The sequence below is a fragment of the Podarcis tiliguerta genome (genome assembly GCF_965153285.1).
Source record: "Podarcis tiliguerta genome assembly, chromosome: 13".
NCBI classification, from domain to species: Eukaryota; Metazoa; Chordata; class Lepidosauria; order Squamata; family Lacertidae; genus Podarcis; species Podarcis tiliguerta.
The window spans coordinates 34,152,520-34,169,921 of record NC_139546.1 but is presented as its reverse complement, the minus strand read 5'-3'; the positions used below and the strand labels follow the sequence as shown (position 1 = coordinate 34,169,921).

General features: G+C 49.0%; 2 protein-coding genes across 8 annotated transcripts in view; one reads left to right on the top strand and one right to left on the bottom strand.

Moving 5' to 3' along the window:
• Positions 1-627: 627 nt before the first annotated feature.
• PIH1D1 (PIH1 domain containing 1) lies at positions 628-12,496 on the bottom strand. Of its 6 annotated transcripts, none has more exons than XM_083411544.1 (12): positions 12,348-12,496; positions 10,612-10,757; positions 9,472-9,576; positions 8,629-8,695; positions 7,693-7,878; positions 6,614-6,675; positions 5,823-5,907; positions 5,508-5,604; positions 4,685-4,735; positions 3,920-4,010; positions 3,660-3,803; positions 628-2,502 (listed from the first exon to the last, which is right to left on the bottom strand). In XM_083411544.1, the coding sequence occupies exons 3-12, from the start codon at positions 9,556-9,558 to the stop codon at positions 2,455-2,457; spliced, it is 918 nt and encodes a 305-aa protein (XP_083267670.1). In that variant the 5' UTR covers positions 9,559-9,576; positions 10,612-10,757; positions 12,348-12,496; the 3' UTR covers positions 628-2,454. The 6 variants fall into 6 exon arrangements, with proteins under 6 accessions (XP_083267670.1, XP_083267671.1, XP_083267669.1 ...); XM_083411545.1 differs by lacking the exon at positions 12,348-12,496 and adding an exon at positions 11,775-12,029; XM_083411543.1 differs by lacking the exon at positions 12,348-12,496 and having other exon boundaries at positions 10,612-10,758.
• A 388-nt stretch (positions 12,497-12,884) lies between these two features.
• ALDH16A1 (aldehyde dehydrogenase 16 family member A1) overlaps positions 12,885-17,402 on the top strand; it is a 44,466-nt gene continuing 39,948 nt past the window's right edge. For both annotated transcript variants that reach the window (XR_014504533.1, XM_083411526.1), the window contains exons 1-2: positions 12,885-14,153; positions 16,891-17,276. Coding sequence is in view for 1 of the 2 variants with exons in the window: in XM_083411526.1 (XP_083267652.1) it covers positions 13,340-14,153; positions 16,891-17,276 (1,200 nt within the window). In the remaining variant the exon portion in view is untranslated. The remainder of the gene's footprint in view (positions 14,154-16,890; positions 17,277-17,402) is intronic.

Below are 17,402 nucleotides of genomic sequence, written 5' to 3'. Positions count from 1 at the left end.
AGAAACACGCCAGTCTGGAAGGGCCTCAATTCTGGTATTGAAAACAAATCCCCTGGGCTGAGGATGTGTGCAGATGGACACCACATTTTATTCCCACAAATCACAACATCCGCCTGCATCTGGGCTAAGAAACTTTGCGTTAACTTTTTCTCTTAATTATTAAGGTCACGCAAGAAGTATCCAAACATTTTACATGCCCCATTTGAGCCACTCTGCAACTTTCCCTTCTGAACTTGTGCAACAATCGAGCAACAACTCTTTGATCTAAAGAGCTTCTTCAGTGTATGCTGGCGGCACTGAAAACTTCCTTGGCTCAGAAGTGGAAGGCAGGGCAGCAGTCAGCCTACACATTGTGGTGCAAAGATATGGGGACTCTAGACATTGCTGAGAAAGTAACTCACATAGTAGGCGTTTCTAGGGGTAAAGCACACCTGGAACATTTTAAAGTCTCTTCTCCCACCAAATCACAGAATTTGGCTTTCATGATGTGTCATGCTTCTTTTATTTTTCTACATGATCTTCTCTCTATTTTATGTTTTCTATTCATGTTTTCTGTTTGTTTGCACTTTTGAAGTACAGTACATTAATATTACACGCACATACATACACACAAGTCCACACGTAAAATAACCAGAAACGTGAAATGTTTTAATGGATGCCAAACCAAACCAATCCAGGATACAAATAGCTCAGCCCCTGCTCCTCTCCCCCTACAGAAGACGCACCGCCCTCCCTTGTCTCCATAAGTATGGGGACGCAGGGGCCTCTCCCTGCCTCAACACCATCCCACCTTCCACTGAAAAGGCAGACAGGTAGCATGCAAAGGAAGCACTGCCAACATCTGTACCAAAAACCTGTGTTATGTTGGCTCACACTTACTTGCTTCAAAAACCTACGGAGAGTTAAGCTTAAAAATCACACACCAAAATGTTGGGAGGTTGCAGAGATGGGCAAAAATTAAAACAGCATCATAAGGAATCCTTCATCTTCTTACCAAAGCGAAGATTTAGCTCAAAGTTCTCAGAAGAGACTATGCTGACACACTTGTGGCTTATTTCAGACTTCTCTTTTCAACTCAAAGCTAGAAATCTTGGCATTTCCCCCCAGGAAACTTGAACATGGTTTGAACAGAAGATGCCCGAGAATGAGTTTTTCACAACTGCATTGGGAGTTGTTGTGAAGAGATGCATTGGGAGTTGTGATGATGAAGAGATGCCACAAAGAATTTTGGACATAACGTACCAACTCTGGGAAATAAATTTGTGGGTCACCCTTATCAGGAAGAGAGGGGACATCTTGTTTCTTCTGAGCATTGTGCATGCAGGGGATGCGCTAACGGCAGCAGAATTAGATAAAGGGTGCTACTGCAGGATCCATGAAAAAGGCGGAACCATGCATAGAACTATGAGGGCCGCTGGGTTAACTGGGAGGCTATGAACTTTAGAGTACATTGCCTTGGTTAGAAGCTGGGCCTCCAAGAGAGCATCAATGAACGCACCTTCTCTCCAGAGAAGGCTGCCTTGCTCTCTCCAAGGATGCTTTCAAAAACCCATGCAGCTCAGAACAAGGGACGAGTAAAGATGAAACCACTTGCACCCTGGCCTCCTCACTAAAAAGACCCAGAGAAGTCCACATCTTATAGCAGCCATGAGGAAAAAACAAACCATCTCCAGCTGCAGTCAGGCAAGGACTGGCAAGGAGGCCTTAAGAATGCAGTGGCAGAGGGTAGACCAGACTGTACCATATCAGACGGCAGGGGGGGATTCTGTTTCTGAGTGGTCCTTTGGCATTCTCATGTGCAAACGTAACACAGCAGGAAGAAAAATATTGACCTATCTGCTTTCCTGATGTGGTAGGTGTTTTGGGGTTTTGTTTTTTTTTAAAGCATTTTAATGTGTCCCCCACCTGCAGCCCAAAGTGTACATATAACTCACCCCTCTGCCACAGGATTCTTTTGTCCTTTCTCACCCCAGCATGTTTTGACTCAGAACAGGTCCTCCCTTTTTTGCTCATGGGGTCAGCGGGGGAGGTCTGCAGGCCCAGAGCCCGTCCCGATTCAAAACACACACAGGGAGCGGAGCTGAACTGACTGCAGGCGTCAACAGAGACAAGCAGGTCGCATGTACAGACTGAAAAAGAGGAGGTAATAAAAAAGCCAAAAAGAACAGCAGCTGTTGCGGGTGGAAGGGAAGTTTGAGAACACAAATCGTGGGAGGAGAGATGGAGGCAAGTCCTGGGTCCCATCCAACGTGTACAACACACGCTCTCGCTCTCTCTTCCGCTGTGTGTGTGCGTATTTAGGTGCACAGTCTGCATTGTGGAGGTTGCCACCCTGACCAAAACCTAGCCCCCTTCCTTCGACAGGAAGTCCAGCCCCTCACCCGGCACCTCCCTTCTTCACCCTGCTGTTTCCTCCCCCAGCTGGTATCTCAAAGAAGGGCCTCCACCTCCAGCTCACGGCAATAGCATGGGACGCTGGATGGGCATCAGTAAAGTCAGGACCTGGAAAGGGAGGAGAGAGGGAAATGGGTCGTTTCAGAGACTAGAGCGCCCCCTTGCTGCTGCAGTGAAGCTGGGCAGGGGTTTTTACGGTAAATGGTGCAGAAGCTAAATTGAGTCAGACCACACGATGCCAAGCAAAGAGGAAGCTGCCGGCTCATCGGCCATTTGTGGTTTAAGGGCACGCGGCTTGGCACGACTTACGCAGGTCACAGAATCAGGAATGACCGAAGGTGAAGACTTTTTTAATCATTATTTGAAAATAGTGCAGAATGCACAGCGTCCTGATAAGGACCAGGAAAATCTAGGAGAAGCCACTGGCTGGATTATCAGGCCGGGAGACCATAACTGCAAGTGGCTGAAGAAAGGAAGCCAAATCACATGCTCAAGGCCACAGGGGGGCCCTGAGTCTCGTAGGGGTGCTGGAAAGGCCAGCTTTGCAACCCTGTATGTCGTCATACGTCCCCTTCAACTGGGGAAGCCCTAAAGGAAATGTTTGGGCCATGCAAATTTGCCTACCTTGCGTAATCTCCAGACACACATTCCCCATTAGTGTGTGTGTGTATTTTATTATATTATTATTATTATTATTATTATTATTATTATTATTATTATTATTATTGCCTGGCAAGGACTATGGTGTTCTAGTGTCCATCACAAACACCTACACCTGTATCACTTCTACCTTTCCAAAGAGTTGTTCCTCCTTTATTCAAAGTGGTTCTCACGATGGTCAAAAGAACAAACAGCTCCACTTTGGGAATTTTTCCATAGCAAAGGCGGCAATGCACTTGGCCTGGGCTCTTGTGCTCTTCTAACACCACCCGTGTCCTTGGGAAAGCAGCCTCAGAGGCTACTGGGTGATGTACTAAAAGAGAACGGGCTAAGCGGCCTGGGATGTAGCCAAAACAAGGCTTCCTTTAAACTAGAGCGACCACTTTCTGAAGTTATCAGTCTACTGCTGACAAAGGTGATGCCGGTCATCTGATACCGGCCTGTAGCACCTCATCACATTGTCAAAGGCACTAACAACTTAGACCTTTCCTTCAAAGGCACAAAGGAAGGGGAAGCTTCTTAAGAGCTAAAGACCTCAGGTGTGGTTCGGAAGGAGGGAGAAGATTTCTGCAAGTCTCACTCTCTCTCTCATCCTAGTTACTCACCTTTGTTCCTCTGTGGAACTGAGCCCTACTCTCCTCGGGAACAATGATGTAGGGGACGAAGATGTCCAAATGGTACAGCTGGGGGTGTCCCCGTAACACAATGCGGTCCTCTCCCAGGTCCAGCTCGAGAGATCTTACTGAGGTCTGATTAGGGTGGGAGAACAAAGAAACACTTTAAAATATACAATTTTATTGCTATTTCCCCTGCTTGGGGACCAGAGCACCCAAGACACCCCCCTACAAACCGCATGCCAAATTACCATTTTAGGGAGGCTGATTTTCGCGACCAGACGGTCAGGGTGGCTGATAGATGGCTCAGCAACTATGGTGAATTCAGGAACTGTGGCCGAGCTACGGAACGAAGCACAACAGAATCAGCAAGGGAGAAAGGGGGGGGGGGAGTGTCATGATAAAAACACTCAGTTGGAATCAGATAATGCCAACTCATAAAAACAGGGACAGGCAACATGTTAACAGATTAAGGGGCCAAGTCAGAAATGCAACTGTGGGCTTCTGACACACAATATCCTGGCCCGATCTAACTGAACTTTATTTAATTCATTAGACATACAACCTGCACTGTGGGCGGCTGATGACAGAGTCCTATTCTGGCCACTATCGGCCAGATTAAATCAACTTGCTTTATTGTACTTTTGGGAGATACAAAGGCTAGGGCTTTGCCAAGTCTCCAAGGGAAGAAAACTCCAACGCTTAAGGGCAGCTATTCAGAATGCCTCTGTGTGTGTGTTTGCAGACCCAACTTGACACCCAGGTAGCGTACTCAAGACATCACTCCTGGTTGCTCTTAAATGCCTGATACAACTGAGCAGTCCAGAGGGGTTTCTTGGGCTTGTACTAGTGGCAGTTTCTGGCCAGTCCTCAGAGGACTGCCCCATGAGCAATGCATTGCACCAGTCCTGCCTATCAGAGCAGACCATATTTGAGATCACAGGTCGTTCCATTCCTCCATCCCCCTGACCCCCATCCTCACTCTACACTCCCTCCCATCCCACACCACACCATACCTCTGTGACGCAGATGGCTGCAAAAGGTTCCTGCTTTCCTCCTTGACTTGGCTGCAGAAAGAGACACAAACGCCTTGTAAAAAGGAAGAAGGAAGTATTGATCTGACTACTGCAGTTGTACCAGGTCCCCATTCAAGTCTGGTCCAACAGCTCTCTCTGCTCTGTCCAGAGTCCCAAACACTTTTAACAGGCCCCAGAGATTGGTTTCTGCTTCAGCTGACAAGATGCACTTCTATACCGTAGGATGCTAACAATTGAAATGACATAATTATCCCTCTGCCGCCCCTCATGTGTTACAGGCCCCTCCTATGCTAACATTTCCATATAGCAGCCGCCCACTGGAAAGATCTCTCCTAACTCCACTACCCTCAACTTGGACTCCAGCTCCCATCAGCCCCAGCCAATATGGCCGATAGTTAAGGATGATGGGAACTGTAGTCTAACAGAATCTAGAGGGCACCAGATGGGGGAAGACTCTTCTAATTCATCCAGATGGTCCAATGGCAGCCGGTGAGTCTCATGCTTAGAGGAGGAGGAGGAGATAAGCTTACCCCAATTCTAGTCTGTTGCAGAAAAATGAAGTGTCTCGAGGCCCCTGAAAATTTAACTAATTTTGCAGGGCACTATTTTGTGCACTAGAGCCCATTTCACCAGATGCACGACGTGTATCATCTCAATTTAGCAGCACCCTCTTGGGTGTTAAGATGAGCAGAGGGGATCCCTCTTGGTAGTCCCACCACTCACAGAGGTCCGGGTGGGAGGACTCCCGGTTGAGGACCTTCTGTGTGGCATTCCCCTAAGTTGTGGAATTTCGCCAACGTACCTGCTATCCATCTCTTGGATGAAAGGCTTGGATTTGGTGCGGATGGTCTGCTCAGCTATGGAGCCCATAAACTTCCTGTTCTTCAGAATCCGCCATTCTGGAAAGGGGTGCAAGCAGCCTTGTTAGCTTGGCTGCAGGGGCAAAAGGCTCCAGCCCAGCCCCAAAGGGATGGAAGCACCCAGAACCGATGTTAGAAGTCTCCCGAACCAAGGTCGCTTTTCTTTCAAGGGTATGTCCCCCCCACAAGGAGGGGAAATGTTACCTCAGGATTGGCCCCAGGAGGGGCCTGTTGCCTCCCGGCAGCAACACCCGTACCTTGGCTGTTGACATCCATCTTGTATTTCTCCGACAACCCTTCCATGGCGATTGTGATGAAGAACTCTTTGAAGAAGTCATTGTTCTTGAGGCAGCGAAAGCAAACAGAGAGATGGGAGTGGGGAGAAGGTTAGGTTCCCTTCTCTCAGCACATGGATTACTCCACAATGAAGTAACTGCCACCCAACTGCATGCATATGTAGGAAGTCCCAAGGCCTTGTGATTATGAAAATAAGAAGTCCAGCTGAATTGGGCCACAAGCCCACCGAGTCCAGCTCACAACAGCTATGGGAAGCCCTCAAGCAAGGCCCAAGTATAACAGCGCTCACCACTTGTGATTCCTGGAAACTGATATTCAGACATATACCGATTTGGGGAGATGGTGTGGAGGAAGGGATGCATCCATTCATGGCATAAGCAGCCAAATATACACTTGAGAGGCTCACCTGCCTACCTTGCACAGGTGTTGGAGTAAACTTAGGGAAGCTTTTAATGTTTGATGTATTACTGTATTTTAATATTTTGTTGGAAGCTGTATACCAGATTTTTTCCAATGAATCCGGGGAACTTCAACGGATTTTGTATGGGGACTGATTTGTAAATCCAGGGACTGTCCCCAGGAAACGGGGACATCTGGTAACCTTATGCCCCTGTCTCCCAACATCATCCCCCCACTCTGGCGCAGCAAACAGCATCCAGGTGGTTTTGGGAAACACAGCAGGAATTCTGCCCCCGAGCGGTACAGGAAGCTGTTTGGGATGCAAAGGCTCCCTTTCTAAAAGGCAACTCACCTCCATCTTGTTGTAAAAGGTGGTGCTGATGGAGACGTCATACACGGTGCAAGCATTGCCACCTGGGAAAGAAGAAAGGAAGGGTCAGGCCGCTTCTACAGAAGAGGGACTATTCCTAAAACCTACAAGGCAGAAGGAGCCTTGGTTTCACAGTTGTCCTTCAAGGGCTGAGTCCACAATGCACCACCTCACTTGGGAGACGCTCTTATGAAGACATCCCCAAGAGGAAAAACAAAGAGATCGGGTGTGTTTCTCTCGCTTCAGCCAGCATGGGTACAAATCAATGCTTTCTTAAAAACATTTGAACTATTCCCCCTCCACAAAGCTGCATTCGTCTGCAGGTTTCTGTTTCTGTGAGCTAAGCAAAAAAATGGATCATCTGTATAAAAATAAAAAGTGAGCAAGTGTGTTTTGGATGCCAAGCGATTCCTAGGCAAAAACGTTCCTCTTTAACCAGGCCATTGGTCAATTGTCATCCGATGCCCTTTTAAAATAGGGGGGAGGGGGGGTTACTCAGGTGTTTGTTTTTATTTTGATTATGTAGTCTGTGTTTTTATCCTATGAACTGTCCCGAGATCTGTGGGTATAGGGCAGTATATAAATTATAAATAAATAAATAATAGCAGTACAGTCATACCTCGGGTTACAGACACTTCAGGTTGTGCGTTTTCAGGTTGCACAACCACACCGAACCCGGAAGTACCAGAACGGGTTACTTCCAGGTTTTGGCGCTTGCGCATAGGCACTAAACCGTGCTTTGCACATGCGCAGAAGCGCTGAATCGCAACCTGTGCGTGCGCAGACGCGGCGCTGTGGGTTGCGAACGTGCCTCCCGCACCTGAGCGTCTACTGTAGTAGTAGGAGTGTCCTTCAAATGAGAGAGGGATTGAGACAGGGATTTAGGTGACCTTACTCTTTGTGCCACTCAGACAGCTCTCTTAGGCAGAGGGACCAAAAAGTCCACCAAGACCTGGCTGGCTCCGTAGAAGCAGGTGCTCCAAGCCTTGGTTTTCCTTAAGATTTAGCAACTCATTTCACGGCTAGCCCGTCCTCTCAGCATCAATGAGGCGGATGCTCACTCTTGTCCACTTCCACGTGGGGCTCTCCCAAGCTCATGGGGATCCTGAAGGTGGAGACGTTCTCTGACTCAATGAGGCAGGCAAGCTCTTCGTCAGTCAGGTCAGGAGGTGGGGGGATGTGGGGAGACCGGCAGACGTTCACAAAGACCTTCTCGCCGGAACTTGTGCGGGTCTTAAGGCAGAATCCTGGGAAGGATGAGAGAAGCAAGTCATAGATTTGCAGGTTTCTCTAAACAACTAGGGAATCTGCTTTTGCCGGCCATGGACCACTTTCACCTTGTCTCCCCATTGCACCTCTAACATCCACCCCACTCCCCTGTAATCCCAAGATCTCTGCTTTTCTGGTTATGAGAGACAAGGAGAAAAGCCTCTCTCTCTACTCTATATATAATTTTATACACCTCTACCACCTCCCTGCTTTCTCACCCTTTCTCTCTAAACTAGAAAGCCCAAATGTTGCACCCTTTCCTTAAAGGGGAGTTGGTCTACCCCTTTGACAATTTTGATGGCCTTTTCTGAACTTTTCCCAACTCTACAATATCTTTTTTGAGATGAGATGGCCGGATAAATAGCACATATGTACATAGTAGTCCAAGTGTGGTCACCCCACATATTTGTATAACACCATTATGATATTGACAGTTTTATTTTCAATTCCTTTCCTAATGATTCCCAGTGTGGCATTTGCCTTTTTCACAGCTGCTGCACAATGGATCAGCTTCTCCATCGAGCTACCCACTATGACCCAAACATCTCATCCTGGTTAGCCACCCCATGAGCTTATATGTGAAATTCAGATTATTATTTTGTGCCCCAGCGTGCATCACTTTGCCCTTGTTTGCAATAAAAGGCATTTGCCATTTGACTACCCAAGCATATACCCAGTTTAGAAAAAAAGCTCATTCAGAAACCTTCACAATCCCATTTGTTCTTTACCTGGGAGTGGACGGATAGGCTTGGATTCTGCCGGAGAGGGCACAAAGCTCTCGATTTTCTGGGTTGCCTAAGAGGCAGAGATAAATTTATGACACAGCTACACAACTCAGACTTTAGAGAAATTTTTAATGTTTGATGTTTTATTGTGCTTTTAATATTCTTTTGGGAGCCACCCAGAGTGGCTGGGGGAACCCAGACAGATGGGTGGGGTATAAATAATAAATTATTATTAATTATTATTTTATTTTTAATGTTATTACTTAAACTGATCCCATTCCTTCCCGAGATGAAAGGCTGCAGCCTCTTACGTCTGGAATTAGACATTCCAAGAGCCCCATGTCCTTCCCTGATCCCAACCTTTCATGTCACATTCATCAACATTCAACCCAAAAGGTCTTTTCACTTTTGTGTTTCTCAGGTCAGCTTCATTGAACTCCATTATAAATTTGAAGTAGTATTATACCACTTTAAACAGTCACAGTTTCCCCAAAACAATCCTGGGAACTGTAGTTTGTTAAGGGATGCTGAGAGTGGACACCCCCCCCCCCTTTACCTCACAAAGCTACAATTCTGAGTTCCCTGGGAATAAGAGCTGGTTATTAAATCATCTGAGAATTGTAACTCTATGGGGGGAATAGAGGTCTCCTAACAACTCTCAGCAACCTTAACAGACTATACTTCCCAGGATTTGGGGGGGGGGGAGAGACTATGGCTGTTTAATGTGGTATGAAACAGCTTTAAATGCATAGTGCAGATGGGGCCTAGAGAAGAGTCCATCTGCTACACATGGTCCCCGCTCCCCAATTTTTCCTCCCCACCCCCACCACAGGCCTTCATGCAGACCTGGAGTAGAAGACTTCGGAACTCCTCCTCTTCCTCCTCCTCCTGCAGCTCGGCTGATAACAGGGATGTGTCCGCTACAGATGCCATGGTGGTGCTAGCTGGACCCTGCAGAGGTTAATGTTTATATTTTATAAAGTGATACAAGGAAAAAAGAAAGAAAAGTGAGAGGGAGAAAAACAGCAAAGATACATATAAAAACGAAAATATACCCCCCCAAAGCAATATATGATATACATTCTTGTATAACTTGGTATAGTGTTATTGTCCTAGTGCTTATGGGAATGCTAATAGCTTACTACATTTTGTATAAACTCATTCCAAATGTTATCATGTTTGTCCATACAGAGTCTGCGCCTGTAAGCAGTTTCGTTCATAAACTGCCAGTGATTTCATATCATCAGTCCATTGATTGAAAGGTATCATATATTTCATCCCCCCCCCCCAAAAAAAAACCCTCAATATCAATCTCTTGGAAAAAACCATTTCCGTTGTCCCGTTGATAATTTCCATACTGCAGGCATCTAATTCAATAAAATTTTCTCTGCTGAAAGACTTAACTTTTAAGATTTAACTTTAACACACACCCTAAACCAAAATCAAGCCCCAGGGGTCCCAACTCACTGCTCCCCCCAAAAAAGACTTGCAGCTACACCCTCCCTCCGAGGAGACCAGAGCAAGGAGACGACGCTTTCTCAATTCTCCACTTCATCCTCAAGAAAACAACCCTGTGAAGTAGGCCTACCAAGGCTACTTGGCTGAAGCTGGGTTTGAAGACAAGCTCGTGTTATCTCAGCTTCACGCTTTGCTGTCTCCAAAAATAAAAAAGGGGCGACCCTTTTAAGATCTCCCCTTCCAGGAATCAAGATCCCACACCTGCCAAATCGAACTTCCTTTCCAATCAACGGATCAAGCTTCCGTTGTTGCTATGGCAGCGACTCCCTACCTTAGCTGTACTGACTACCGAGAAAAGGACGGGAGGAAATAGTGCCTAATGGTTACAGCAAAGGACTGGAAGTGCGGGGGGGGGGGGAGGATACTTGCCTCTCTCTACTCCCTGAACTTTAATGCCACTCCCCTTCCCATGTACAGGATCTATAAATAACGATTTTAAAAAATCATAGTTTCCAGGTCCATGTTTACCTTGGTATCGTATATAGCTTATCTATCTGTCTCTCGTCGGCTCCGCGGCGAAGGAAGCGACGACACGCGCGGGTGCCAGCAGGGGAAGCGGGACCGGAAGTCGAGTTCTCTTTGCCTCTTTCTCATAGGCTTCCTATCTCTGCGCTCTGTATTGAGGATTCTAGAACTCCATAGAGTTAAGGACGCGAGGTCAGACAAATATTATACTAGCATCTCGAACATCCGGTTAGATTCGGGGTTTTCCTTTGGATTAAAGCGGGGCTGGGCGCGCTATTAGACAAGAGTGAGCTTTTGGTGTCATGGAAGAGCAGCAGTTTGTTGTTGCATTTAATTTCTTTTGTTCTAATGCTAATACGGGGGGGGGTGTTTATTTCCTTAAATGCTGTTTAATGTCAAAATAGGCTTCTAAAAGGTTGGGTGAAATAATGGTGGTGGGGGGGGGGGCAATGCAAGCATTTTAATATAAAACACCATTAATATAACAAACCAGATTCTTCAACTACACCAATAGCCAGGCTTTGATATATGTTCCTAAGTATGTAAGAATCTTAGAATACATTGCAGGCTTGTCATAACTCCTCTCTATCTCTCAGCTCCTCCCCTGTAACCTGCAGTGTTGAGATAATAAAGGTTAAATGCTATACACATTTACCAGGGAGCCTTGGATTGCTCTGTAAGGCTGAGCTCTGATTTTTCTTCTCTTGGGGTGGGGGAGGGGGTGGGGAAGGGTGAGGCAATAGCCTCTGGCCAATCAATCCCATTCACGCCGAAAACCTGGATTTCGCTGTTGATTCCGAAGGGCAGCTGATATTTATAATCCCAACTAGCAAACAAAACAGCTTTCAAAAGTAACCAAGAAGATGCAACCTCAATGTTGGAGGGTTTTCCTTGTTATGCATTTCATTTTGTTCTAAACAAAATAAAAAGTAACCAGGAAGCATCGCCTGTAGTCATGGAAGTTTATATATTATTATTATTATTATTATTATTATTATTATTATTATTAATTTATACCCCGCCCATGTGGCTGAGTTTCCCCAGCCACTCTGGACGGCTTCCAATCAAGTGTTAAAAACAATACAGCATCATAAGAATACTTAAAAACAAAAGGTTATAAAGACTTTTTCTCTTTTTTTTTTTTTAGCTCTGTGATAGCAATATACCTCTTCCCTCTCCATCTCTATGGTGCCAATGCGTCCCTTCTCTCCACCTTCCAGTCTCTATGGAAGCCAGGGAGTCCGGAAGTGCCGCCCTAAAGGGGGCGGGTGGCTGAATGTTTAGCCTGGCTGGTGCTTAGTCCAACTGTCAAGGGGGAAGCAGCCTAATTAGTGCCCATGGCTGGCTCAGCAGCGGCGGCGGGAGGCGGCGGCAGGCGTGGGGCCCCTTCAGTGCCCGATATCTACAGCTCCATGGAGTATGGGCTTGTCCCAGAGGGCACTGGGGCAGCCCAGGTAAGGGAAGCAGGCTGGGAGGCGCCCCCCGGACGCCTGGGTCCCCGAAGAGGAGAGCGCGGGAGAGGGATCCGGCGGGGGTTAGGAATTCAGGGAGATGTTGGAAGAGGAGAAAAGTGTGGATTTCTTTTCTTCAAAAGCAAAGGCTATTTAGTAAGCAGGACGGGAGCAGGAGCAGATTGAAAACTGGAGGGTCTAGGGGAGGGTCTGCCTTCTTTCCCCAGAGCCCGCCGCCCTTTGCCCTGGTCTTTGCCCCTCTCTTCCCCGCCGCTCTCCAACCCTGACCTTCGCTCCTCAGCTGAGCCAGCGGTCTCTGCTGGCTGGACTCGCCGCCTCTCACGTGGGTGTCGTTGACCATCCGAGCTCTAAAGGTCTACCTCTTCCCGGTGGCCCGTTTCAACTATTACTGTAACTTAAGTCTGCATTTAGGAAAAGGGACGCGGAAGAACTTGCGCGTGCTGCAACGTCAGCTCTAACTACCGTAATAGAGCTGGGATCCCCTGTAGAACCCAGGAGTCCGGCCGATCCTTGCTGCAGCGCACAAAACACCCTTAGAATGGGAAGCAAAATCTCGCCCGTGCTCGAATCATGGCAAAGCTCCCGCTTCGCTCCTTTCTCTCTCTCGTCTCGTCTGAATGTCAATGCACCTCTGCATCCCAACCCCGTGTAGGACATCCTCTCCGCCCCTTGAGAGACCACAGGAACTAACTGGGGGGGGGGGATTATGCTGCGGATATGCAAGCCCCAAACTATGCTTTTCTTGCTCTCTTGCTGGGCTGCAGCTAGACTAGCTATCCTTGGGAGGAGGGGCGGGGGGACCAGTCCGTGCCGTGCAGGGATCTGCTGCGTTGAATGAGCAGAGCGCCCAAAGGAGGCGAGGTAGACGAAGCTGCTCTCAGACGCCTGGGATCCCCGGGTTCAGCGCTTCGCGCTTTGCTTCCCGGGGGCAAAGAGAGGTTCTCTTCCAACAGGCGTGGCCGAGCGGCCCGATTTGAATCAGGGTCATATGCATACTGCGCGCCCATTGGCCAGCGCGCCCGTGGTAAGTCCCACCTCGGGTTACGTGCTACCGCGGAGGTACCCGCCCCTCTTACTCCGCCTCGCTCGGTCTTCTGGGTTAGGGAGGGGGCTGTATCCCAGCGTGCACCGGGGTTGGGCTCCTCATTAAACCGAGCTGGGGGGACCCCCTATTCCATTTCATTATATGATTGCTTTTATTATTTTATTATTATTATTCTTATAATTATTATAATCGCCGGTCCTTTCCCATCCCGGGCATGTCCTCGCCTTCCCCTTCTTCCTTCCTGGGCCCCAAGAGCGCGGATCGCCCCAAAGTGCCCCGCACCCGGGCAGCCACTTGGAGCCACCGGGAGACGCTGGATTTCCTCGCCCTGTGGGGGGAGGAAGGGATCCAGACGCAGCTGAACCGCTGCCACCGGAATGCCGACGTCTACCAGTGGATCTCGGAGCGGATGGCGGAGAAAGGCTATTTCCGCGACGAGGACCAGTGCCGGACCAAAGGCAAAGACCTGAAGAAGAGTTACAAGCAAGCCAAGCTGCAGGACGGCATCGCCCGCCAGAGGTGCCGCTTCTTCCACGAACTCGACGCCATCCTGGGCAGCGGCGGGAGCGGCAGCGGCAACGGAGGGGGCGGAGGCGCGGCGCCCTGGTGCCAGGTGGTGATCAAGGAGGAGAGCGACCCCGAGCTCGACCCCGAGCTCCACGAGGACGAGTACGCGTGGACCCAGGTGTCCGTGACCGACGGCAGCGACGGGGATCCGCAGGGCGAGCCTTCCTCCTCCGCGGTAGCGGCCGCCGTCGCCTCGTCGTCGTCCTCCTCCCAGGCAGGGGTCGGGGGCTTGCTCCACTCCGAGGACCCGGCCCTCCACCACCACGTGGCAGGCGGGATCGTCAAGGAGGAGAAAAGTCCCGGGAGAGAAGACAGCGGCCTCCGGGGCGGAGGGGGAGCCTACCTCTACGGCCAGGAGGACGCCCACGTGGAGACCCCCGGCGGGGCGGACCAGCCTCACCTTCGCCGGGAGAGCCGGGCGCACTTGGAGGCTCCTTGGAGACCAGGGCTGAACCGGAGAGGTGAGTGGAGCGAGAGGTGGAGTTTTTGGATGGGACGGGGAGGAGGAATATATGTGACACGTGATTTTATATATACAGATCCCGTGGCTGCTCTCCAGAGAACCCAGGAGTCCTGGTCCTCAGCCCCTTTCTATCCAGCCCTCCCCTGGTGCTGCAGCCCTGATGCCCAGGTTGTCAGAATTGCCTTGCGCTCAGGAATCCTGTCTCTCATAGCTTTCCCACATTTCCACTCCCAAGGTTTCCCCAAGAAATGGCTTCTTTCTGCCTGGCCCGGGAAACCCTGATGACCTGGCCAAGCTCCCTTTTCCTGCACCCACCTTCCCAACGTGGCATCCCTGCTAAACCCACTTCCTACTGGAGAACCCAGGAAATCTTAGCAGCTTCCTTCCCACCCTCCACCCACCCCCCTTCCTGACAGAAATAGAGCGCTTTGATGCATTCATGTTCTCTGATTATCTGGCTTGACACTATTGGCCACCTCTACCTTTCTTGAGGTAAAGCCACTCAGGATTCTGGGATAGCTCTTTCCAAAAGCACTACATCCCTTTCCTAAGGCTCCTAAGCAGTCCTTCTTTCACCTTCCTGCTGACACTCCTAAGTATCACAGCCTTCCAGAATGCCCAGGATTCCTGTCTGGCTTTCAAGCTCCCTCCTTTCTGAGGGCACTGAGTTGCTTAAGTGGTCATTCATCTGCTCTGCATAGCAGAAGGTCCCAGGTTTGGTCCCCGGCATCTCCAGGTAATGCTGGAAGGACTTCTGCCTGATAACCTGGAGAGCTACTGTCAGTCAGTGTGGACAGTATTGAGCTAGACGCATCCAGTGGGTCAGACTTGGTATAAAGAGGAATCTGTGCCCCCAGGAATCTTGGCCCATAACCTTTTCCTTCAAACTGGTCTCTGCCTAGTCTTTTTTCTCATAATAGGAACCTAGACATGTGCTGGTTATTGGGCTCTGATGGCCAAAGGGATGCTGAACTTAAAATCCTGAAAGCTTTCCTAAAATATCTATGTGTGTTGGAGCCAATCCAGGCTAAAAACCAGGAAACGTAAAAAATACCAACCTATTAATATCCCAGCCAATATTCTGAAATCACTCTTTTTAAAAAACCCCGACAATTTTGCATCCTGTTCGTGGTATCAGTTTGTTACTCCATGGTCTGCTTTTGCTACTGTATTATATTTGGATGATCAGAGTAAGTGGAATATCATTGGAATGCAAAATAGAGCCTTATATTTTAAGGCGTTACCCATTCGCCTTGGGCAACAAGGACTGGAAGGCAGGGAAGTGAGTGGGTTGGTGAAGGTGTTTCCTACTTGGCAGGGGGTTGGACTCGATGGCCCTTGTGGTCTCTTCCAATTCTATGATTCTGTGAACCTCATCCATCCTCTGTGCCCAGTGTAGGAATAAGACAAGCTTCCAGAAGAGGGAAGCCCCTTCACAGAAATGCAGTCTGCTTCCGGAGGAGAAGGGTGGGGTTCTCTGTATCTCCCGTCCCTACCCTCAAGGCTAGTACATTTGTTTTTGGCAGGCTAATAACCTTGGTGGGTTTATGTACAAAGCTTGTCTAAGAAGCAAAGAGGGCCTCTTAGGTTGAATGACCCAACTGCGTCTTTATGAGGTCATTCTTGCCCCACTCTTTTCCATCTTGCATCTTGCTCTTTAAAAAAAAAAAATCAATATAATGCCACTTGGGGTGTAATTGGACTGTTTTCCAATTCTTAAATATTTTCTGGGAGAATGTAAGGAAGCCAATCTACAGTTGACAGCTACGTTTCATGAAAGCAGCCTTGCAGATTACTTAATCCATGTAACCCATGTGGGCAAGCTGTTGGCCTGGAGAATAGAGGAAGAGAAAAAGAACCAACCCTCCTCAACTTTACACAATTATTTTTTAATTGCCAGAGGTAAACGGGCAAGTCGAAGTGATCGGCAGTTGCCTGTACTGCATTGAGGCTCTTAGCCAGGGGTCAGCAAACTTTTTCAGCACAGGGCCGGTCCAATGCCCCTCAGACCTTGTGGGGGGCTGGACTATAGTTTGGAGGGGGGAAACCCAAATTCCTATGCCCCACAAATAACCCAGAGATGCATTTTAAATAAATGGACACATTCTACTCATGTAAAAACATGCTGATTCCTGGACCATCCACGGGCCGGATTTAGAAGGCGGTTGGGCCAGATCCAGCCCCCAGGCCTTAGTTTGCCTACCCATGCTCTTAGCGATGGGTTGGATTTTATTCTGATTTATGTGTAGTTTTGTCAGCTGACCTGATGGTGGTGCTATTTCATATAGAATCGGTGATGCTTTATTTCCTCCAATGGTGGCACTGGCTGGGTAGGGTATGTGATATCGCATATAGAATCATAGAGTTGGAAGGGAATCTGAGGACCATTTCATCCAATCTCCTGGAATGCAGCAATATGCAACTGCCCCTTATGAGGGATCGAACCTACAACCTTTGGCGTTGTGAGCAATGTGCTCTAACCAACTGAGCCATCCAGCTTCGAGATAGCTGTCTGCTTGAGTTTGGGCCCAAGCTCCTTAGGGCTTTCAGCACCACAACCTCAGACCTGCCCCATTAGCAAATTGGCAACAGAGATCCTCCGTAGATAAGGAACATGTTTCTGGTAGCTTGCTGCTATGAGCAGTCCTTGCACTAATTGCAGCTTCTAGAGCAGATACCAGGGCAGCCCCCCACAAAGCATGTTGCAAAAATTAAATAACTCCTTCCCCCTGCAGTTTTCTCCAGGCCACGGACCCTGCTGAGCACCCGGGAGAAGCTGGCTCAGCTCCGCAACAGGAGGAAGAGGCCCCGGGAAGACAAGTTTGACGATCTCGTGCGGGACATCCGGGCACACTTCCGGGAGAGGGAGAAGCTGTTCCAGGGCTTGTGGGAGGAGGAGAAAGCCCAGCGGGAGAAGGACCGGAGGCTGTGGATGGCTGAGATGGACTGGATCCGGCAGATGTGGGCCAAGAGCCAGAAGGAGCGAGAGGCGGCGGGAGACAGCAAGGAGGCAGATGGGCCTCGGCAAGTCAAGGAGGAGAGCTGGGCCAAGGAGCTCTGCAAGGACCCTGAACGAGGACCTCAGAAAGACACCAGCGTTCAAGAGCCCCTCCTCTTAAAGGTTGCCTGCGCTGTAGCAGCCTGATAGGACCTCTGCTCCTTTTTCGGAGAACCCAGGAGTCCAGATCCCCAGTCCCCACCCTGTCAATTTTTCACCAAAGTGCCCTTTCTTAGGGCCTCTCCGATC